A 24,365-nucleotide genomic window follows, 5' to 3' on the forward strand; every position below is an offset into this window, starting at 1 on the left:
ATGGAGATTTGCTACTGAGATGGCAGAAGAAAATTAATCTATGCCGGGGCAGGTTGAAGGAATGGAGTAAGCGTAAATTTAGACAAAGAAAGGAAAAGATAGAACAGTTAACGCAACATTTGGGCGTTCTACAAAATAACTGGAAGGAAAATGTTGAACAAATTCAGGAGGTTTCTATTCAGCTTGATAGACTATGGGAGCAAGAAGAGATATATTGGAAGCAAAGGTCAAGGATCAAATGGGTGCAACAGGGTGATGCCGATACATCTTTTTTTCATCAATCAACAATGCAACGAAGAAGGCAGAACAAGATTGTGAAGCTCATGGATGTCAACAGGCAGTGGGTTGAAAAAGATTTTTTAATAAGAAACACTGTTGAACAGCACTTCAAGGCCTTATTTACTTTTGAAGGCTCAAGAGACTGGGGAACTCTCCTTGATTGCATTGATCGGAAAGGAACTTCGGAGATGAATCATACCCTTACCCGACCGATATGTGATAGTGAAGTGGAGGATGCGGTGTTTCAAATGGGGAGTCTTAAAGCACCAGGGCCGGATGGATTTCAAGGGATTTTTTTATCAAAGCTATTGGAATGTGATCCCACAGAAGGTAAAAGGAATTGCCATGGACTTCATGAATGTGGCGGTTAGTCCTAAAAAGCTAAATTCCACAGATTGTTCTAATTCCCAAGGTGCCGAATTCGGAGGCTGTGACACAATTTAGGCCTATAAGCCTGTGTAATTAATCCTACAATGTACTCTCAAAGATCCTTGCTAATCGACTTAAACCTCTCTTACCCAATTTAATTTCTCCGATGTAGAATGCTTTTGTAGTAGGCCAGGAAATACAAGACAACATATTGATTGCTCATGAGATTTTTCATTTCATGAAACTCAGGAGGACAAAAAGAAAATTCGAGCTGGGTATTAAGCTGGATATGAATAAGGCTTACGATCGTGTTGAGTGAGACTTCTTGGAGGAGGCTATGCTCAAAATGGGATTTGATCGGAGATGGGTGAGTTTAATCATGAAGTGTGTGGTCACTGTTGACTTTTCCATTATAATTAATGGAAGACCTAGAAACAAATTTCTTTCGTCCCGGGGTCTTCGTCAAGGGGATCCTCTGTCTCTCTATCTTTTTTTTGGTTTGTAAGTGATGTTATGTGTTCGCTTATTCAAAAAGCAGTAGATTGGGAGTTTCTTAGCGGTATTAAAACCAGTTCTCATAGTCCTTGCCTTTAACATATGTTCTTTGCAGATGACACTTTGTTTTTTCTCCAGGCTAATCAACAAAACTGCAGGAATATTGTTAAAATCTTACAAGCTTATTGTGCTGCCTCGAGACAACATGTTAGTCTTAATAAATCAAGTGTTTATTTCAGTGCCAATACCCCAAGGGCAATTAGGGAGGAGATGGGTGCAATACTTGGGATGCCTATTGTTGAAAACTCTGGTACTTATTTGGGTCTGCCAACAATCTAGGATAGGATTTTGAGAAAGATTCAGGGGTGGAAACAAAAATTGTTGTCACATGAGGGTAAAGAAGTCCTAATTGAAGCCATTCCTGTTTATCCAATGAAAATTTTTAAATTCCCTGCTCAGTTCTGCGAGGAATTAAATTCTCTGATTGCTGGTTTATGGTGGGGGCACAATAATGAAAATAAGAATATTCATTGGGTTAGCTGGGATGTTCTTGGGTTATTGAAACAAGAGGGTGGGTTCGGATTTAGAAATTTACAAGAGTTCAATATGGCTTTGTTGACAAAACAGTGCTGGAGAATGTTGATGGAGCCTGATTCTTTGTGGGCCAGAGTTATGAAAGCAAGATACTTCCTACATTCCTCATTTCTTAAGGCTAGAAAGGGATGTAGAGCCTCGTGGGTGTGGGCAAGCTTACTCGAAGGACGGTAGATTCTTATGAGAGGTGTTAATTGGCAGGTAATGAATGGTATGAACATCAGAATTTGGGTGGATCGTTGGGCTCCTTCTTTGCCAAATGGGCATCCTAATCCTTTGGAGCCTGCTAATATAAATTGGAATCAAAATGTTGCCTCTATAATTCGGTCATCCTCCAATGAATAAGATCTCCAACCCCTTAGTTCTTGTGTGTCTCAGTCAGAGATGGATCAGATAAAAGAAATACAAATTGGAGACCCTTCCTGTGATGATAGATTCATTTGGCCATCGGAGAAGAGAGGCATGTATACGATTAAATCTGGCTATCATTGGATACATAACAGAGAGGCTCCTTTGCGGCATAGGAGATCATCTTTACTTGCATCTATCAACAAACATGTTTGGACAAGTATTTGGAAGCTGGAAGCCCCGCCAAAGATCAGACTGTTTATGGGGCGCATCCTCCACATAGCTCTTGCAACCAGAAAAGACATGTTAATATTTCTCCAAATTCCCTTATATGCAATAATATTGGAAGAAACTTTACTTTTCCATGTTTCCTTCCATGTTTTCTGCTTCCATGTTTCATGCTTTGCTTTTTACTTTTCCATGTTTCCTTCCATGTTTTCTGCTTCCATGTTTCATGCTTTGCTTTTTACTTTTCCATGTTTCCTTCCATGTTTTCTGCTTCCATGTTTCATGCTTTGCTTTTTCTTTCTTTATGTTTTGCTTTCCTTTCTTCCGCTCATTTATATGAGCTTTCCTTGTAAGTTACACACATATACAAAAATAGACATTCAAAATTCAATATGGTATCAGAGCAGTGACCCTAACCGGCCTGTCTCTGTGGTGTTCTCTTGAGAGATTTGTGAGCTTCTTGTCCTTCAATCATGGCTGAAGAAAGCTTAGTAAATTTGGAAGGAGACGGCTTTCATGCTACTCCACCATCACCACACTCAGATATTGATATCAACCCAAATCAACGTCTTAGTTCTGTCTTGCTAAATGAGTTTAACTATCTTCCATGGGAGATAGCAGTTTCTCTTGCTCTGGGAGGACGATCAAAGCTTGGTTATGTTAATGGTGCTATTCCAATGCCTGAGACTACCTCACCGGAGTATGATGCTTGGCTATGCAAAGACCAGTTGGTCATGTCGTGGCTACTCAATTCCATGGATCGTAAGATTGCAGAAATTTTTAGCTATGTTGAATCCTCCATGACTCTTTGGAAAAATCTCAAGGAAATGTATGGAAATCAGAACAATGCGGCTAGAGTGTTTCAGTTAAAGAAGGACATTGCTGGTTTGCAACAGGAAGGGAAGCCATTTGTGCAACATCTTGGAAAGCTGACCACTATGTGGAACGAGCTGAATGTGTATCGACCACACACCATCGACGCTGCTGTGCTAACTAAAAGAGCTGAGGAAGACAAAATATTCCAACTCCTAGCAAGCCTGAGCCCTGAATTCGAAGATCTTCGAAGCCATATCCTCATGAATCCCGACCTGCCTTCTTTTTCAAGTGTGTGTGCCACAATTCAAAGAGAAGAGGTTCGAAGGAAAGTCATGACCTTGGACATGAAGGCAAATATACCAGAAGCTAGGGCTTACTTCTCTAACCAAAAACTTGGTGAGGAGAGAGGCTACAAAGGAAAGAAAACTGGCTTAAAATGTAGCCATTGTGATGCTGGTGGGCACTCAAGAGACCGATGCTGGATTCTTCATCCAGAGTTAAAACCAAAGTTTCCTAGGGATAACAAAGGTGTCTCGAAAGGCTCGTACAACCCTTCTTACAAGGCAAATCATGTTGTCACAACTTCTTCTGATGGAGCACTGAAGTTCACCACTAATCCAGCTGCACTGATCAACGAGTTTGCTATGTTTCTTCACAAGAAACAAGGTCTTGGAGATAGTGAAGGACCACTAAATCAGTGTGACAACAATCAAACTGCACTACTAGGACAGTTTGCTGGCTTCCTGGCTGGAAATGAAGGCGTGGTACAAAGGGACATCCCAGGTATCTTACACTCCTTCTCAACTGCTCTCAGCATTGGTAATGTGCATGATTATTGGATTATAGTGATGCGAGAATTATACGCGCACAAATTAAACCCTCTTTTTATCAATTGTAGTAAGTATGTAAGTAGGGATCGTTCTAGACCGGGGATTAGGAGGGATTGTTAATCACTTGGATTTGACTTAAAAACGTAAAAACACAATATAAAACACTAAACTAGACTCAAAGAATGTAAAACTAAACTTTAAAACACTAAAACAAATCAAAAGACTCAAAATGCTTTTAAAAACACAAACTAAAATGATTTCTAACTAAATTGACATTAAAGTAAAGGGGGATTTAAGTTTATACGAAATTAAATTAAATGAACAAATTAAAACAGAATGTAAATATGAAATTGATGAAATAGAATGGATGAATGCTAGCTAAGGGGGTCATCTCCACATATGTTACACTTGCATAATAAAAAGATTTCCAATTACATTTCAATAAATTATGAAACTCATCACCCCGGGTCAATTAGGTCCGCTTAAATTAACCGTCAAGTTTTCCTTAAGTTAATGAATTGGATGGGTTAGCGCAACGCAATTCACTACATTCTCCAAAAGTCCTTTACGTGAACAACACAATAAAGATACAATCAAAGATCATTAAGCATTATGAAAACTATAAGTGTTGACGAGGCATTCGTTACTATGGAATACGCATGAAACTCGTGCCAAGAATTCATTTAACGCGATTGTTTATAAGCAACCTCCACTACTTGTGAATATAAGTTCATAACGATTAGGTGAAACTCACTTATATTCTAGCGTCATATTCATGCATGAAAATTAAGTGTGCACTCTCAATAAACATACATAAATAAGTTATCAATCAAACGGTTAAACAAATTGAATTCACAACTTATGAAACGCAATTAGAAGTAATCAAATCAAAATGCAAGCATAAACATTTATTTCGAATTACCCCCTAGCTAAAGGGGGATTAGTTCTTCATAACATTGAAATCAAAGAAACACCTAAACATTCCAACAACTCAAACTTGAATTGTATGAACGTTTAAGCACTCTTTTCTTCCATTCCTCAAACATACAAAACAAAGAGAATTGAATTTAAACATTGAAATCAAAGAAACACCTAAACATTCCTACAACTCAAACTTGAATTGTATGAACGTTTAGGCCCTCTTCTCTTCCTCTTTATTGTAGCACAAGGTCTAAGGGATGTTGTTGGTGTGTTGAATGGATTGGGGAATTATGGAAATGGATGAGGAATGGTAGAAAATGGAAAGAAACCCACGGCAAGGAAGGGAATTTCAGGATGTGAAGATGGTGTGTGTTTGTGTTGTGGTATGTACAATGGAAAATGAGATGTTATGGGGAGTGAATGCAAGGGCTTTTATAGGAGAATGAAGGTGTAAATGGCTGTTTGTTTAAGCATGCAAGTGGCTAATTAATGATGAACAAACAGCTAGGAAAGCATGTGAAAGCTGGAATTGCATTGAAAGCCCACGGCATTGAGTGTGTTTTCTGGAATGATGGCAGGTTGTGTATGTGTTTGGGAAGAGAATAAATGTATGATGGTGGCTGAATGATTAAAGGGAATGAATGGGAGTGACACTAGGTTGGTTATGCATGTGGAATGTGGCTGAATTGTTGGTGAAATGATGAATGGGAAAGCTGGAATTTCAAGGGAACTCACGGCAAAGATAAGTGTTTTGGTGATGGGTGCATGTGTTGATGGTTTTGCATGTGAATTAAAACTAGAGTGATGATGATGAATGCATGTGTAAAGGAAGTGGATTTTCTGCAAATGCAAGACTACTTATACATGGCTGAAATGATGAAGAATAAAGGGTGCAAGTGTGAATGATTGAATGTGCATGTGGGTTGGAAATGTGGCTGCAATGATGAAGTGTAATGGCTGAAAATGGGATGGATTTATGATGGGAGTGCATATGATTAAAGAGTGGGAGTGCATGTGGGTGAATGTGAAGGGAATGCATGTGTTGATGACTAGGTTAGTGGGTGGAAATCTGAAAATGGCATAAGGGAATGGGAGCTCACGGTTTTGGCTAGTGTTTGAATGTGTAAAGTGTGTGTGAATGCATGTGAAGATGCTAATAAATAATGCATGTAGGGTTAGGAAATAAAATCATAACTTAAAGGGGGATGATTAAAGGGTGTTGAAAGGTTTTGCATGGCTTTGAAGTGAATGTGGATTGGGCTAGAGTTTAAGTACATGAAATGGACCCAAATTGCTCATCCTTGCATGGCAAGGAATGGTGTTTGTGTTAAGCCCATGGCAAGGTGTTATGTGATTGGGTTAGGGCCATTGTTTTGTGTCTTCAAGTGCATACAAGGCCTTCAATTTCATCCAACACTTGGGCTCCAAGTATAAGCTATCCATCCTTAGCTCAATAGTGCTCCAAAACACTCCACAATGCATCCTTTCGTCAAACACGTCTTATTATCCTGAAAACACACAAAAGAAGCATAAATGACTAAAATAACTAAAGAAACACAACGTAAATGCACGAGAACAAGCAAAGTAAGTCGCCTAAATATGCTCCTATCATATAGATTCTGGAGCCACTGATCATATGACTAACAAGTCTACAAACTTGCATAAATTTGAAAAATTTTCTATTCCATCCCAAGTGTTAGTTGCCAATGGAAAAAATGCTATGGTTGTGGGAAAAGGAAAAATACATTTGATCTCAAGTGATGTCGAGTCTGAGGCTCTTTATGTTCCCTCATTCCCTTTTCAACTTTTATCTGTTAGCAAGATCACAAACTCATTAAATTGTCTTGCCATTTTCTCTCCCAAAAATGTGATCTTTCAGGATGTAGTCACCAAGAAGACGATTGGTGAAGGATTTTTCTTAAATGGTCTCTACTATCTTTCCAAGCATATTCAAGTTCCCAAGGTTTTTCAAGTCACTTCAAGCTTAGCTCAAGAACAACAACTTTGGCACCAACGTCTAGCACATCCTTCTGAAAAAGTTCTATCCACCTTGTTCCCAAATATGTGCAAAGTTACAAGTCCTTGTGATGTTTGTCATTTTTCTAAGTTTACTAGATTACCATTTACTTCCTCTTTGTCTAGGGCTAGTAACCCTTTTGAAATTGTGCATTCCGATGTTTGGGGACCAACTATAGAGTCTTTTGATGGATACAAATATTTTGTAACTTTTGTGGACGATTTCACAAGGATTACTTGGTTGTATCTTTTGAAATTTAAAAGTGAAGTGATGGAAGTTTTTCAAGATTTTCATAGACTTGTGGCCACCCAATTTGCTTCAAAAATTCATATTTTACGATCAGATAACGGCACAAAATATATGTCTCATAACATGTCACACTACTTGAGCACGCATGGTATATTACACCAAACAAGCTGTGTTGGAACACCTCAACAAAATGGGGTGGCCGAGAGGAAGAATAGAGATCTACTTGAGAAGACTAGAGCTCTTATGTTTCACATGAATGTGCCTAAGAAGTTTTGGTCTCAAGGAGTCCTTACTGCGGCATATCTCATCAATAGATTGCCTAGTAAAGTGTTGAATTTTAAATCACCTTATGAGGTCTTGAAAAATAGAAAGATCAACTTTTCCCATTTGAGAGTCTTTGGGTGTACATGCTTTGTTCACATTCAAACTCAAAATCGTGACAAGCTAGACCCAAGGGCTGCCAAATGTGTCTTTCTAGGTTATTCATCTACCCAAAAAGGTTACAAGTGCTATAATTCAACAACTAGAAAAATGGTTGTTTCAAGGGATGTTAAATTTGAAAAACATGTTCCTTACTTCTCACAATCACTGGATTACTCTAGACAGGGGGAGCATTTGATGAACTTATTTCCTTTTCCACATCCAAACGGAGAAGATGCAACATGCACTCCTAGTGATCATGTTCCGGATGATGTTAACCTTCACTCGGTGGAACATCTTGAAGAAGAAAACCCTTCCTCATCAGAGATTCACACTGCACCCTCCAGTGATCCTTCCAACCATGATGTTGTTCAAATACCTGTAGTTCAATCTCCTACAGTTCGTCGCAATCCTGCACGAGAGAGGAAACTTCCATCCAAGTTGCATGATTATGTGACCTACACTGCCAGGTATCCCGTGACTGATGTTATTGATTATAGCAAAGTTTCATCTTCTTTTGCTACATTCCTAAGTGCCATTAATGAAGCTTGATAACCTCAAAGTTTTCAAGAAGCCAATCTTTACAGTGAGTGGAGAAATGCTATGGCAGAGGAGCTTCAAGCCCTCCATGAAAATAACACATGGACTATAGTGAAACTTCCAAAAGGAAAGAAGGCAGTGGGGAGTCGTTGGGTGTACAAAACTAAGTTTCATTCAGATGGCACAATCGAAAGGAATAAGGCTCGCTTGGTTGCTCGAGGTTTTACACAAACCTATGGCGTCGATTATAAAGAGACATTTGCTCCGGTGGCAAAAATGAACACTGTTAGAGTATTGTTGTCGGTTGCAATTAACAATGCATGACCTCTCTTTCAAATGGATGTTAAAAATGCTTTCCTGCATGGTGAACTTGAAGAAGAGGTTTACATGAAGCTACCCCCAGGTCATCCTCAATCAAACAATCCAGAAATGGTGTGCAAACTCCATAAATCCATTTATGGTCTCAAGCAAAGTCCACGTGCATGGTATGCCAAGCTCAGTCATGTTCTGGAAAGGGTTGGTTTTTGTCGAAGTATTGCGGATTCTTCCCTATTTGTTCGTTCCAGCTTAGTGGGTAAACTAGTTGTGCTCATTTATGTTGATGATCTAATTGTGACAGGTGATAATATTTCAGAGATTAATGCTCTTAAACAGTATCTCAACAACAAGTTTGCTATCAAGGATCTTGGCACTCTCAAATACTTTCTGGGCATCGAGATGGCACACTCTCACAAGGGTTTCTTCCTCAACCAACGCAAGTATGTCATGGATCTTCTTCACGAAGCAAAAATGACAGATTGCAAGCCTGCTCGTACCCCCTTGGATAGCAACTTGAAGCTAAAAACTCACGGTGATCCAGTTCCCAATTTAAGTTACTATCAAAGAATGGTTGGCAAACTCATTTATCTGACTATCACACGTCCTGATATATCATATGTTGTCAGCATTGTTAGCCAGTTTATGCACTCTCCAAGCATGGATCATTTGAAGATTGTTCATCGTGTGCTACGTTATCTTAAGGGTTCCATTGGTAGAGGAATTCTTATGCGCAACAATAGTCACACTCAGATCTCAGGCTATACCGATGCTGACTGGGCAGGCAATTCTCTCGATCGCAAGTCTACCACTGGGTTTTGTACGTTTGTGGGAGGCAACCTAGTTACCTGGAAAAGCAAGAAACAAAGTGTTGTTGCACGCTCTAGTGCAGAGGCAGAGTATCGTGCTATGGCGTCCACTGCTTGTGAACTTATTTGGCTCAAAAGCCTTCTGTTGACTTTAGGTTTTCCTCATCAACAACCCATGTCCCTACACTGTGATAATCAGGCCGCGATGCACATTGCATCGAATCCTGTATTCCATGAGCGAACTAAACATATTGAAGTTGATTGTCACTACGTCAGAAATCAAGTTCAGTCCAAGGTGATCGACACTCACTACACGCGCAGTCATGATCAACTTGCGGATATTTTCACAAAAGGATTACCCTCTGCTGATTTACAACGTCTTTTGTTCAAGCTTGGATCAATTAATCCCTTTGATCCAGCTTGAGGGGGAGTATTGGAAGAAACTTTACTTTTCCATGTTTCCTTCCATGTTTTCTGCTTCCATGTTTCATGCTTTGCTTTTTACTTTTCCATGTTTCCTTCCATGTTTTCTGCTTCCATGTTTCATGCTTTGCTTTTTCTTTCTTTATGTTTTGCTTTCCTTTCTTCCGCTCATTTATATGAGCTTTCCTTGTAAGTTACACACATATACAAAAATAGACATTCAAAATTCAATAAATAAGGAAGATGAATTGGTGGAGCATATGCTTTTGTTGTGCCCATGGGTCGAACCGGTCTGGTTTGGAGGCCAACTGAATTACAAGGTGAATCGATTTGAAATTGATACGTTGAAAATTGGTTATTTTCTTTAATTAAGGCTGATATGGGGAACAAACAAGAAAAAAATCGAATATTATCACAAGTGGCTTTTACTTGTTGGAATATATGGAAAGAGAGATGAAATGCTATTTTAAATCAGAAAATTGTGTCACCTTTGCAGGTAATTCATAAGATTAATTGTGCCCATGCTGCTTTCAAGGCAGTCACGTACATTCAAATGGGGTTCCTCAAATAATATCGGTTTGGTCTCCACCTAAGTTTGCATGGTACAAGGTAAATGTTGATGCCAGTTGGAGTTCGACGACGAAAAAGGGCCATGTTGCCGCCGTGATTAGGGACTCCAATGGAAGGTTTATTGCTGCCAGGAAACAAAGTGTTACGACATCTGGAGTGCAAGAGGATGAGGACAAGGCCCTGTTAGAGGGGTGCAAGCCTGCTAATTATTTGGAGTTAGGGAAGGTTATAATTGAATCGAATTCTAAGGAAGTTGTCTCAAGCTTATCTAATTCCATTTATCAGGGTAGATGGGAGATGGTTCCGGTGCTTTGCAAAGCAATGAATATGAAGGGATCCTTCCAACAGTGTCTTTGGTCTTGGGTTCCTCAATCCGCCAATAGGGCGGTGGACAGACTAGCTTCTATGAAGAATTCGGAGATGAGCAATTATACTTGGGTCGAAAGACCCCCATCTTTGATTGTATATATTCTAAAAAAGGATGGTCTGCCGTGCCCACACTAAGCTGAGTCATTGTTGGAGTGATTTAGGGTGACATATTTGTTATTACTTGTGTCGGTCTTTAACCCTGTTTCACTCGGTTGTTTGTAGTCTTTTTGGTTTTTTAGCTTGGTTAGTCCTCTGTGTGGGCTTTCTTGTTGTACTCTAACTTTGCCTTGGTGTATTTCCAGTTTTCCAAAAATAAAAAATAAAAAATTTATACATAAAACTGTATTTTGAAAAGCACGAAACACATGTCAAATTGTAATGGACACGAAAAAGTTAAAAACAATAGCAAAGTATTAATTTTCTTTTCTGTGAAATGATGCCAACTCATTCTCTCAAACTTTTAGATAATTCTTATCGTGTTTTATCTATTTGCATTGTGTCCATTCTATACCTAATTTTTTTGGATTAGAAAAGACATTGGAAGATCAATTGAATCCAAAACATTGGAAGAGTCATTTAGTACTATGGTATAGTAGTTTCCTTTTTATTTGTAAATTAGAAGTCTTAGGTTCGATTCTCGTCAAAGACAAATTTGACCCACAGTATTACTAATCTATTGTGAGACTAAACTCATCTCTCCCTTTTAGTGCAGATATTATCCTTTGTTTAAAAAAAAAAAAAAAAAAACATTAGAATAACTCAGTTACATCTTTAACTTACCAAATTCCTTATCAAAAAAAGGAAAAATTTTTACTTTCCAAACTCCCACTTTAACCACAGTTAAAACCCTACACCTAATCATGGTTTAAACTGTTGGTAAAAATGCTAACAACTAGAAGCCTAAAACCTAGAGCTATTAAACTCATACCATTGGTAGAGCCAACAGGATCAGGATCCTCTCCTGAACAAATGGTGAGGATCCTCTTGACCAGGCCCATCGGACCGTTCAAATTTTTTCCAATGACTACAATTATTATAACTTTTAGAGGAACCCCCTGTTTGTAACCGTTGGATAAAATTTGAATGGCCCGATGGACCTAGTCAAGAGGATCCTCACCATTTGCTTAGGAGAGGATCCTGATCCGAGCCAACAGGCAATAAGGTCTATCTCCTATGACACAAAGATCATGATCAACTCTACACTCTCTTCCCAATGGGCTCGTTTGGAAGTGTTTTTAAAATAACTGAAAACGTTTTCAATCAATTTAAAAGCACTTCCAAACTAGCTTTATGCATTTCACCGCTGGCTCACTTGAAACCAAATTCAGCTAAAACAGAATTCCAGGTTCACCCGAGGCCAAATTCTCCCCAAACGCCACAAGCACCATTTCCAAATGCTTGTTGCTGATCTCAAAACTCTCTCTATTGAACTTGCCGTGCCACACTTTTTCAACAAGTTGAGATGCTTTTCATTAAGTTCGGAGGTTATAAACTCTCCAACCCACAAAACATCGTTGCCTTGGAAGTGTGTGGCCGAACTTAGTTTCTTGTAGTGAACTCTGACATTCATCAACATATAGAGTTTACAACAAAGGACTTCGCAACTATATTATTCAGTGCATTGATTAATTTGTAAAAGCTCTCATTTATCCTAATTACAAAAAATATAATCAGTACAGGCTACAGGACATTAAAAAAATGGAAGTGTCTTTCAACAGTTTGGATGTCATTTATGACCATATCCTTTATTTCCACCATTCTTATCTACCGGATGGAGAGAAAATATGTTATCTCACAAACTCAAAACATGGCAATCGTCTATTAGAAGAGTAATCCACGTTTTGAGTTCGTAGCAAAAATTTATTGAATAATGATGCGTAAAATTTTGTTGTAATCTCTCATAAAATAAAATAATGAATAATCAACAGAAGTAACAGCACACCAAGTTGGCCCTTTTCCAACGTTGAAATGAAAAATGAAAGTAGATCAAGTTGGTATTATTCATCCACAATTAAATAATGAATAATCAAGAATAATATTGCATGGGGTATCCCTCTCGTCGCTTACCACTAGTGGCCATCACTTCCCTAAGCAAAAGAGACATCTTTCTAGGGGTGGGTTTAAAAACCGCCAAACCTTAAATCGAATTAAACCGCAATAAAAAAAATCGTAAAAAACTATGTTGACCAAAAAAGTCAAAGCCGAAACAAAAATCGAAGCGAACCGTCTGAACCAATTCTAGTTTTGGTTTGGAAATATTAAGAACCAGAAAAACTGACCAAACTGCTTTTAATATAAATTATTGTTTTATTATTATTTTTATATCAATAAGACATTTCCAAGAAGGCCATGCGCATAAATCTAATATTTTTCTTCACTTTTCTCCCCCTTCTTTGTCGTTTTATCACTTCTCTGCTCCTACTTTATTTTTCTTCATTCTTTTCCTGTTAATTATGCATTATGTACACTTTAATTTTAGTTTAAGATGAACAGTTTGGTCTTGATCTGAGTCTTTCTATTTTTTTATTTATATTTATATCTACACTTTCTATCTTCTGGTCTCAAATATTGTAGATCTAGTAGTGGGAACTCAAATTTGCTTGAATTTGCAGTTGAAATATGTGTTTGGTATTGGAAGTATAATCAAATCGTAAACTGGCATCAACCGAACCGAAATCGGCATAACTCCTCACTTTGGTTCATGAGATTTAAAATTGATAGAACTGGTCCCTTGAGTTTGTTCAACATCAATCATTATGATCTTTTCCGCGAAAAATATTCCTTGAATTACAATAAAATAACAAAAATACCCTCAAACTTTGTCAAATCATTTTAGCCCATTGCTTATTAAATTAATGGTCTTTTTGTCATTTGGTCCTTGTTAAATAGAGATTTTTCACAGAATGACCAAAATGGTTACTGGTGAACATTCAGGGACTACTTCTATTGATTTCAAATCTTAGAACCAAAGTGAAGAGTTATGCCAATTTCAGAAACCATTTTGGTTAAAATGCCAAAAATAATAATAAATGATTAGATTTGTTTTAAGTGTTGAGAAAGATTTCAAAAACAATAGAAATAGGTGTAAGACTAATCTTATTTTTTCAAATCAGGATAGGCCTTAAACCACTCTGGTCCTTCTTGGCCTCCGCCAATGGTCTCGAAGTCAAAGAAGCCAACGTCAAATTTTGAGCACCATATCAAAGACAGCATCTCGTGCGGAACAACGATGCAGCTGCCGAACGACGACGTCAGCAGCAGTCCCGGCCCACAGTAGCAACTAGAGAAGAAAGAACCTGTGACTTATTGTCTCACTCTCACGAGGCAGGAAACAGAATTCAAAAAAGAGAGAGAAAGCTACAGTGAAGAAATATAATTGGATTGGTGTCAACGTGGAGAGGAAACAGAAGCAACAGCTCTCCTATTTAAATTCATATGGGCTTTATAACTTAGGGCATCATCAATTAAAATTGGGCCAATGACGAAATGATATGGTGGCGGCATATCGGATTCAAGCAGTCCAAAACAAAAGAGTGTAGCCGAGTTTGACAGCGTCAAACTATGATGGATTTCTAACATCTCAATTTAGTGGATGCGAACCATTTTAAATTTTGTGGATACAAACTACGTCGAATTAATGTACCAAATTTCCGTTAATTCTTAAATTTCCAAAATAAAAAAAAGCAAGATCATCCTAAATAGAATCTCTGACTCACTTGAAACAAAATTCAACTCAAACAGAATCCTTGTTCACCCAAAGACAAAATTCTCAACAAACACCACAAACACCATTTCCAAATGCTTTTTGCTGAAGTTGCCGTTAGGCTGGGTTCGGTTCTAATCGGTTCGGTTTTTTCTCAAAACCGAAACCGAACCGAAATTTCGGTTCGGTTTGGTTCGGTTCAATTTTTTTTCGGTTTTTTTCGGTTCGGTTTTTCTCGGTTCGGTTTCGGTTTTTTTTCGGTTTTTTTTTTTTTTTTTCTCCCTCCAAAATTATTAAAAAAAAAAAAAAGAAATATGAAAGTTCACATTCAAAGCCACTAAGTTTGTATTAAACCAACCAATTTCACCCCCCACCAAACCAACCAAGAAGCACAACCCAGAAAGATCAATTCACTCAGTTTCTTTAACCAACATTAGTTCTAAGTGTCCCCATTTATTGGCATCCCCTCAACAATAACTTGTATGAAAAAAATTCAGTAGAAAAAAAGGACCATCTTTTATGTTGGTTTTAATTAGGAAAAAACCCCTTACAACAGCAACCAGCTTCCTCCATAAAGATTATAAATGGTATGGGTATAGGTGGAATAACCAAATCATTGGAACTCACTTTCCTAATCACTCACAAATGCAGAATCAATAAATCCCACAGTAATGTCAATGTTTTGTGCTATAATAAAGTGAACCGAAATTGTATCAAAAGTGGTTATGTCATCTACTTCTACTCCAACAGGGGAGCAAATTGAACTGAAATGCTCCAGGAATTTGCTTCAAATATTGAATGAACAAAACAATAAGCAATTGTGAAAAAATTAAAAAACCAAACCCCATACAATGATGCTGCAAAACAGATCCACTACCACACATGATGCTGCAAACCAACCTAAATTCATTCTGACTTAGTTTATCCCAAATTGTTGTCCATATTGACAACAAGCACAGTTTTACAACATTCATTCTAATGTTAAAGTCTTTAACATCAATATTACAACAAGGAAATAACCAACAGGTTCTCAAAATCGAATATTACGAATTCAGAAATCGAATATTATAGTATAACCAAAACCAACAGGTTCTCAAAAGTCAAAATCCCAAAAAACCATCAAAATCTTCAATCACGAATTCACGATTCACAACAAAGAATAATTAATCAAATATTACAAATTTACAATTTCTGAATTCTGATTCTGCATGCAATTTTAATGACTGGTAATTTGGTAAGCAGAAGCAGAAGCAGAAGCAAAAGCCCAAAAGGCCAAAATCGGTAAGCAGAAGCAGTCAAGCAGAAGCAGAAGCCCAGATATGAGAGTCAGTATGATAATGAGACCAACCTTTTGCAGTCTCGAGACTCGAAGTCGACACGGCAAGAAGAAGCTCACGGCGAGATCAAAGACTGGCGCTGGCGGCGAGGGCAAGGTGTGACCGTGTGAGAGATTGAGACAATTTGAGAGTGAGAAAGGTCCGCCGGTCGTGAACTCGCGGTCGCCTGGGATTCAACTATTCAAGACTGAGAGAGACAGAGAGTTTAAGAGAGACAGAGAGTGATTGAAGTTGAAGTCTTGAAGACCGAGAGAGAGAGAGAGAGACGAGGCTAACCTTTTGCTGTCGACTGTCGAGACTTGAAAACGGCAAGAAAAATCTGACGGCGAGATGAGAGAGAGAGACTGACGACGCGAGTCGCCTGAGAGACAGAGCGAGAGAGAGACGAGGCTCAGGGCCTCAGGCTGCGCGAGACTGCGAACGAACTCTGAACTGAAGAAGAAGAACTGAAGGCAGGGAAGGGAGGGAACGAGAGTCTAGAGAGAAGAGGCCAGGCGGAATGAAAAATAAGGAGGAGGAGGGTTAGGGTTACAGTTAAGGGTTTTGTTAAAAAGATTAAAAAATTAAAAATAATCTCACAAATCCTGGAGGCATGAGGGTTCGAACCCATGCCTCCAGCTTGTAAAGTTTCACTGAAACCAACTTGGCAACAGGTTCTGTTTTGTTATGATTGTATGACTAAACTATTTATAAATATTCAAAAAAATTATATATATATATATATATATATCGGTTCGGTTCGGTTTCCGAGCCTCAAAAACCGAAACCGAACTGGTCAGATTCGGTTCGGTTCGGTTTGACAATTTCGGTTCGGTTTTTTTCGGCCTCGGTCCGGTTCGGTTGTCGGTTTTTTTCGGTTTTCGGTTTTTTGAACCCACCCCTAGTTGCCGTGCCACACTTTTTCAACAAGTTGAGATGCTTTTCATTAAGTTTAGAGGTTATAAAGAAAACTCCCCAACCCACAAACCATCGTTGCCTTGGAAGTGTACGGGCAACGACCGAACTTATTTTTTTGTAGTGAATTGATTAATTCGTAAAAGCTCTCACTTATCCTAATTACAAAAATATAATCAGTACAGGACATTAAAAAATGGAAGTGTCTTTCAACAGTTTGGATGTCATGTATGGTCATATCCTTTATTTCCACAATTCTTATCAACCAGATGAGAGATTCCCTTATCTCACAAACTCATAACGTAGCAATCGTCTATTAGAAGTGATGTGGGCACTACAATAAGTATGGTCCCTATATTAAATATGGGTTTTCGTGGCTTCTCATCTATCAAAGCCATGCTTTGATCTGTTAGGTTGCAATGTAACTATAATATGTTATTAATTGTCGATCCTACCACTGTAAGGTAACCTCCTATTTAAAAGGCTTCATATGAAAATGTTAAGTAGCCAATTAGTGAATTAAAGTTAATCTAAGAAGAGAGTGATTTTCTCCTTTCATAAATCAAGCGTTAAGCTTGATCGTGTCGAGTGAATCCACGATTAGCAAAGTGAGTGATTTCGTTGCCCCTGGTTGAATGATTCCTAGGTATCTATCCTCTGTCTCTTCAAGACTCCCTCGGCTTTCCTACGTCAAGAAGGGTAATGTACGTTTTGAACTCGTGGCAAATATCTATTAGGCAATGGCGTCACTGAAAGTAAAATTTGGTTGTTTGAAAGAATAAAATTGAATAATCAACAAAAGTAATAGCACACTAAGTTGGATCTTTTCGAACATTGAATTGAAAAATGAAAACAAACCAAGTTGGTACTATTCGTCCACGATTAAATAATGAATAATAAAAAAAAATATTGCATGGGGTCCCCCCCCCTCATCACTTACCTCTAGCAGCCTACTTCCCTAATAACCCCAGGCAAATTGCTCCAATATAATCAGCACAAGACATTTAAATATATGAAAGTGTCTTTCAACCATTTGGATGTCATGTATGGCCATATTCTTTATTTTCACCATTCTTATCAATCGGATGGGAAGAGAGTATCTTATCTCACAAACTCATAACGTGGTAATTGTTTATTAGAAGGGTAATGTAAATTTTGAAATCGTGGTAAATAACTATTGACTAATGACGCCATTAAAATTAAAAATTGTTTGTCTAATAAAATCTCTGATAAAATAAAATAATCAATAATCAATAAAGGTACATAACAGCACACCAAGTTAAACTTTTTCCAACGTTGAAATGAAAAATGAAAGTAGACTAAGTTAGTATTATTCATCAACTTTTAAGTAGTGAATAATAATAAAAAATATTGCATGGGTCCCCCTTTCGTCACTTACCACTAGTGGCTGACGCTTCCCTCAGCAAAAGATATCTTTCCACTTGCTTGACCAAAACAAGCATTGACTTGGTTGTTCATCCATCAATAATAGGTCCACATCTCAGCCTAAAAATACAACGACGTCAAAGGAGAGGGGAAATTGAGAAGGAAACTCTAGAGAGTATAGAGAAAGAAAAGGAGAAAAGGAAGAGGGAAAATGAGGAGAAAGTTTTATTTGTGCCAGCAACACAATAGGTATACCATGTGTTATTATATAAATGGTGAAAATTTTTATTTTTATATTATTAATTTTTAACACAAGAATTTTACTAATTTTATAGAGACACGTGTACCATTTCGTGTTTGAGACACATTGAAAAATCTCTTCAAAATGAGAGGAAATTTCGGAGAATAAAGAAAAGGAGAAGGGAAAAGAAGAAAAGCAGGAAAGAACGGAAAAGGGGAGGCCGCTTCGAAGAGTAGAGGAATAGCATAAAAAGGGGAAAAAAAATACAAAAGGAAAGCCGCCTTCAAAAATTATGTTTACTAACTTTTACCCATTTTCTTATTATGTATGGCAAAGAGCACAATGCTCCCAACTTCCCTTGTTTCTTACATTGTAAATTATATTTCGTATAATGAGAAACCAGTATTACTACTTTGAGGATGTAGAAACAATTTGCCGAACCTTGTAACTATACAATATCATATAACTACACAACAATTTGATTAACCATCTTAAGTTTAACCATACATGTATCCAAATTTAGGTTTTTTCAAACTTTCCTTATGAAAGTAACTAAACATTACAAGTGCCACATTATTATCTATCAAGTTTTAATTTTTGTCTCATAACCACATCATCTTTAGGACAATCAATCTTGCAGTTGAATATATAACCCTTTGAGATGGTGGTATTGGAAACACTAGTTGGTGGGTTGATTGGTAGAAATGGTTCCAACAATTCAAGGATGAGAAATGAGTATGGAGCAACGATCAAAGTGTGTTGTATTTTATTACAAAAGATCTTTGTGCAATTTTCTCACTTTATATATTTTGTATATATGTGCAAAATATGTTCCAACAAGATCTTCAACATGTAGCTCAAATATTAACAAAAGAAAAATGTATAAAAACTCTACTTGTGCGCAATATGGTTTGGCTGACGAAAACAAGCCTACCAAGTATTCGACGAAATGCCTTAGTAAACAAACTGATTTTATTTTATTTATTTTTTTTTTTTGCGTGCTTCCAGCTCTGTTTGTATCTAAAAAAACTTGAACATTCAACACTGAGATCCCCAAAATTCAAATACTGGATCTGCCACTATCAGCAAGCGATTTCTTTTGGTCCAGTCTATAACTGCACAACACTTTGATCAACCACCTCAAATTCAACCATACATGTACTCAGATTCAGGTTCTTACAAACTCTCCCTAAAAGTGCCACAATATTATGCGGCTCTATCAAGTTTTAATTTTGCCTCATAACCACATCCTCTTTAGGACAACTAATCCTGCAATTGAATATTAAACCTTCGAGTTGGTGGGTTGTTTGGTAGAAATGGCTCCAACATTTCAAGGATCGGAAATGAGTATGGTGCAATGTGCTGCATTTTATCACAAAAAAAATTTGGTGCAATCAAGTGCATTTTATCACAAAGGGTGAGCAACGATAAATATAAATTGTAATTTATAAAATCACATTAAAACAAGAAGCATCTTTTTGAGTCGATGCATGGGAACAACCCATTTTATAATTGATTGTAAATTTCCTGGAAGTATATAGGAATGACCCTATTAAATATTTCATCGGCACAGATACGTTTGCATTAAAATGGTTTATTACACATGAAAGGTTTGATTTATTTTTTATTTCGTTTGCAAATTATTAGGTACGAGTCAAAGTTTATCAAGAAAATTGTTAAAGTGATTGGAGACAAATTAAGTCGCACACCATTGAGTGTTGAAACAAAATTGATTGGAATCCAATTTCAAGTCGAACACATCAATTTGTGGTTACAAGATGGATCAAGTGATGTTGGTATACTTTTTGTGTATGGCATGCCTGGAGTAGGGAAGACAACCATTGCAAAACATGTTTACAATTCAAATTTTAGAAGCTTTGAAGGAAGTAGTTTCATTGAAAATATCAAAGAAAGAGCAAATCGACCAAATGGCTTAGTTCAAATACAAATGCAACTTCTTTCTGATATTTTGATCTGTAGAAAAGTGAAAATACAAACTGTTAGTGAGGGATTGAAAGCGCCATAAGCTCTAGAAAAGTTTTACTTATCCTTGATGATGTGGACCATATGGACCAATTAGATGCAGTACTAAAAATGACAGATCGGTTTTATCCCGGAAGTAAGATACTTATAACAAGTAGGCGTGAAAGATTGCTAAGACCACATCAAGTTACAAAGGTATACAAAGTTGAAACTTTGAATTACAATCAATCACTAGAACTTTTCAATTGGCATGCATTTGGCCAGAACCGTCCCATAGAAAATTACATGGAGCATTCAAAAATGGTAGTGCAACACAGCGGCGGACTTCCATTAGCTCTAAAAGTTTTGGGTTCTTCTTTATCAGGGGAAAGTATAGATGTATGGGAAAGTGCATTGGAGAAGCTAAAAGTTATCCCTAATGGTGAAATCATGAATAAACCAAGAATAAGTTATGACAATTTACAAGATGACCATGACCAGAAATTATTCCTCCACATTGCTTGTTTGCTAATAGGAAGGGACAAAAACTACATTGTTAGAATACTCGATGGATGTGATTTCTGTACAATTGTTGGCATTCAAAATCTCATTGATAGATGCTTGGTGACAATTGATGGATACAACAACGTGCAAATGCATGACATGATCCGTGACAAGGGAAGAGAAATTGTTCGCCATGAATCAGAAGAGTCTGGAAAACGTAGTAGATTATGGCGCCATAAGGATTCTTTCGAAGTACTGATGGAAAAGAATGTAAGAAACATGCCTTTTATGTCTATATATGTATTTCTCCTTGTGAAAATTATCCATAATAATGTTTTAACTTTTTCTTTTCTTTTCTGTTAGGGTACACAAACAATTCAAGGTCTTGCCCTGGATATGCGTATGCATCTTGCAAAACAAAACCGAATGATTACCAAAACCCAATAACAGAATTTACAAATAAAAAACACTCAGCTCATCGTTGTCGAAATCGCCATCGTCCTTGAACTAATTGTCACTGTCACGAGCCTTTCTATCCATTGTGACGTCTGATCAAACACCCAAATATTTATACAATTTAATTCCACACGGATTTAAAAGTTGATGGTACATACAACCTCATTCCAATATCCATACCAATTTATGAATCCCAGATTCTAACCTTTTGAAGCTGAAAGGAGAAGAAAGACTGCAAGAGTTGAGAGAGGCACAAACTAGCCTCAGAAGAAGATGCAGGGTTTGGGTTTGGGTCTTGGGGGTTTAAGCATTCATATGCAATTTACCGAGCTGGATGACCCGTTTCGAAAACCCCAACACGTCTCCTAAACCGAGTCCCAAAATCCATCGATAAATTTCCCCTTCGTAGACCAAAAACATTTGGGCCTTAAATGGGCTTTATGGGCCAGTAAGGCCTATAGGAGATTGAGCCAGGCCCATCTCTTTTGATTAGCATTTCGTTGCACAATGAATGCGAGCGACTTATTTACTACTACAATCTATTGATTTTTCTCTTCATTTGTAAATGATAATTTTTAGGTTCTACTCATGTAAATGGCTAATTCAACACTAAATTATGACGTCATAGGCACTGGAGGTTACTTATCACAAGTCATAGGCGTAGAAATGAAATATAATGGTTGCCTGGAAATTCATTCCCATTCGACCAATGTGTGTGTGACATATATATGGATTGATTTATCCATATGAGTATGATGCATCTCATTAACTGGGCATATTTTTCTGCGATTAAAGTTTTCGTATCTTCTTGTTGAGTATTGGTAAGGATTGCAACCGGACTTAACTACTTTGGCAATGCGCATAATGTAGTTGGGCAGAATCAATAACTGCTTATAAGTTTATGAGTTTGGTTCTGCAGAGTAGCGCAAAAAATGAGTTGCATTTTAAATTGAGGAAGTAAATCTTTGTCAGCGGTTGTGTAGCCTCTTTCTTTGCAAAAGAGAAGGTTTTTCTTATGTTAGTATGCATATGGCACAAAACTTGTTGAAAGTCCTAGGATGGGTACTAACTTAATCTATAAATGACAACTTAACGCTAAAGCAAATTATGGTTTCAATTAATCAGTTATGCAAAATTAATCCTACACAAATATTCAACATGAATATAAAAAGCACACACATGATGTAGGATTTAACGAGGCAAAACCCACCACTGGGAAAATCCTCGGGCTACCAAGCCAGGAAGCACTAAGAAAGAAAGAATACATAAAGACTTACAAAACTCATCAACTAGACACTCATACCAGTTGGCAGCTTTGTCTTCGCGCTTTGCTACTCGATCTTTCTTCAGTCCTCGAGTTGAAGTGGTACGATACTAACACAACCGTCAATCACCTTTCCCTCGAACTTTGCACGATGCTAACTCGATCATGCAGAATGTTTATATGATGAAGTGTTTGTTTGGAAAACAATCAATTACGAAAATCACAAAGCTCATTTCCATAATTGATATTCTAGTTAAAACCTCAAATAAAACAGCATGAAAAATAATATCTTATTTTAAAAACCCATGCTGTTGGAACCGTAAGCTAGCAACAACATTCAAAATGTTTTTCTGCGAAGAACCAAGCTGAAGCTCCTTAACCAAAAAACCTTTTTAATAAAAATAAGTTTTTCATGCATATATGGCTCCCTTTAAAAACACATGCTCATCAAAAACCACAATGTGGCAGCCACTAAAAAATAATGTTCTTTTGAAATCACCAAGCTGCTCACTGTATCTTTTGAGAATAACATGCATATATACGACTTCACAAAAAAACTGAGCACTTCCCTGACTTCCCATATATTAATCAAAAGCACCACTCCATATTGATCAATAACTCTACCAACGCCCAAACACCTTTTGATAACACGGTTTGAAAAGTCTCAATACCACCAGATTAGTCCTAATGCAATTAGACTATTTTGCATGCTTTAAAATCTCGAATATAAAGGAATAAGATATTTTAAAGAGATAAACCACACAATGGTTAAGAGTCCTATATCAAGAACAATAACATGAGATATAGATGAAAGTAGTTGGATGTATGCATGCAAACTTACCTGAATATTTATCGCGTGTAGGTAACATCTTTGCATCGAAAGTGTGAGAACCCTTCCTAGACTTAAACTATTACAATTTAAAATGTATAACAAATCTAAGCTATTACAGACTCAGGCATTATGTCAGGGATTGCCAATTTTACCCTAACACTTGTGGTTGTATACTGTAGATATATATGTGAGAGCTTCAAAGCCATAGTGATACGGAAACATGAATATTTGAGTTTTTGTCTCCCAATTAGCTAAAAGATCATAATTCAATCTTTAATGTTGTGGCTGGGCATCTAAGGATATAGGCTATATGATCTGCAAACTCATTGATTGAATTAGCACATTCATAGAATGATGAGCACTTCCTGATAAAGGAGTAACACGTGAAGGCACTACAAAAATGAGTTTTGCTCATAAGCCATCTTAGTCATGGATAAAACCAAAGCCAATTCCTTTGCGAAGTATACACTAAAAGTGTGGGGGTCTTCGTAAAAGGAATGATGAGGAACTGAAATTGATGCTTATTGAGTAAGCATACACAATTAAATTAGACATGATGATGCTTATTAAGCAACAATATGGATGGACATGTTATGAATTCAATGATGCTGGCTAATTTGAATTTTGATAATTTAAAGTCAAAGTACATATAGGTGGATATACAAAGGCATAATCTATAATGGAATTGAATACAGCCTTAAGGCTAGAGAAATGTACTTTGTGATAATTTAGTCGAGTCAGGGCTAAACACAATGTCCAAATTGTAAAGAGTAATTTGTTTATTAAAAGAGAGAGAATAAAAAGCAGTTATCTCTTATAATGATTAGCTTTAAGGTATAAAGAGTTAGAGACCTTCCTACAAATACCTTAAATGTGGGGGAAGTCTACTTCCGAGTGTTAGCAAATTACTTACAAAAGTCCCAACATATATATACTTTTGAGGACTTGAAATTGAGAAACAACTATTCTCGTATGAAATATAATTTCATAAGATGGATTATATACACCATTAAAGATAGTCAACCTAAATGGTACCAATTATTAAAGGTTTGACTAGAGAGTAAGTTGATCATCGAGGGGAATAAGGCTAAAGCCAACATAACTAATGAATCAGTCGGGCGGAAACCCAACTTATTTGATTGGAGATCCCATGGTCTAAGTTCAATAGGCAAACTGGTTAGGCATGATTCAAAG

At 37.2% G+C, this 24,365-nt stretch overlaps 1 protein-coding gene and 1 pseudogene across 1 annotated transcript; both read left to right on the forward strand.

Annotated features, from left to right (window-relative positions):
• The first annotated feature begins 2,700 nt into the window (after positions 1–2,700).
• Positions 2,701–10,840, forward strand: LOC148695641 (uncharacterized). The gene is made up of 6 exons (XM_088697177.1): positions 2,701–3,948; positions 7,646–8,036; positions 8,130–8,326; positions 8,726–9,607; positions 10,189–10,685; positions 10,832–10,840. The coding sequence occupies exons 1-6, from the start codon at positions 2,787–2,789 to the stop codon at positions 10,838–10,840; spliced, it is 3,138 nt and encodes a 1,045-aa protein (XP_088553303.1). The 5' UTR covers positions 2,701–2,786.
• Positions 10,841–19,469: 8,629 nt separating this feature from the next.
• Positions 19,470–20,982, forward strand: LOC148695642 (disease resistance protein RUN1-like; annotated as a pseudogene).
• Positions 20,983–24,365: the final 3,383 nt, after the last annotated feature.

Source organism: Pyrus communis, chromosome 7 (genome assembly GCF_041283825.1).
Source record: "Pyrus communis isolate YQ-2024b chromosome 7, ASM4128382v1, whole genome shotgun sequence".
Lineage (NCBI taxonomy): Eukaryota > Viridiplantae > Streptophyta > Magnoliopsida > Rosales > Rosaceae > Pyrus > Pyrus communis.

Bases quoted from the DNA above. Each gene is read 5' to 3' on its own strand.
- LOC148695641 (XM_088697177.1), top strand. From the start codon at position 2,787: ATGGCTGAAGAAAGCTTAGTAAATTTGGAAGGAGACGGCTTTCATGCT. The intron at 3,949-7,645 runs GTAATGTGCATG...CTACCCAAAAAG, and splicing joins CTCAACTGCTCTCAGCATTG to GTTACAAGTGCTATAATTCA. The intron at 9,608-10,188 runs GTCTTTTGTTCA...GCTGCTTTCAAG, and splicing joins ACCCTCTGCTGATTTACAAC to GCAGTCACGTACATTCAAAT.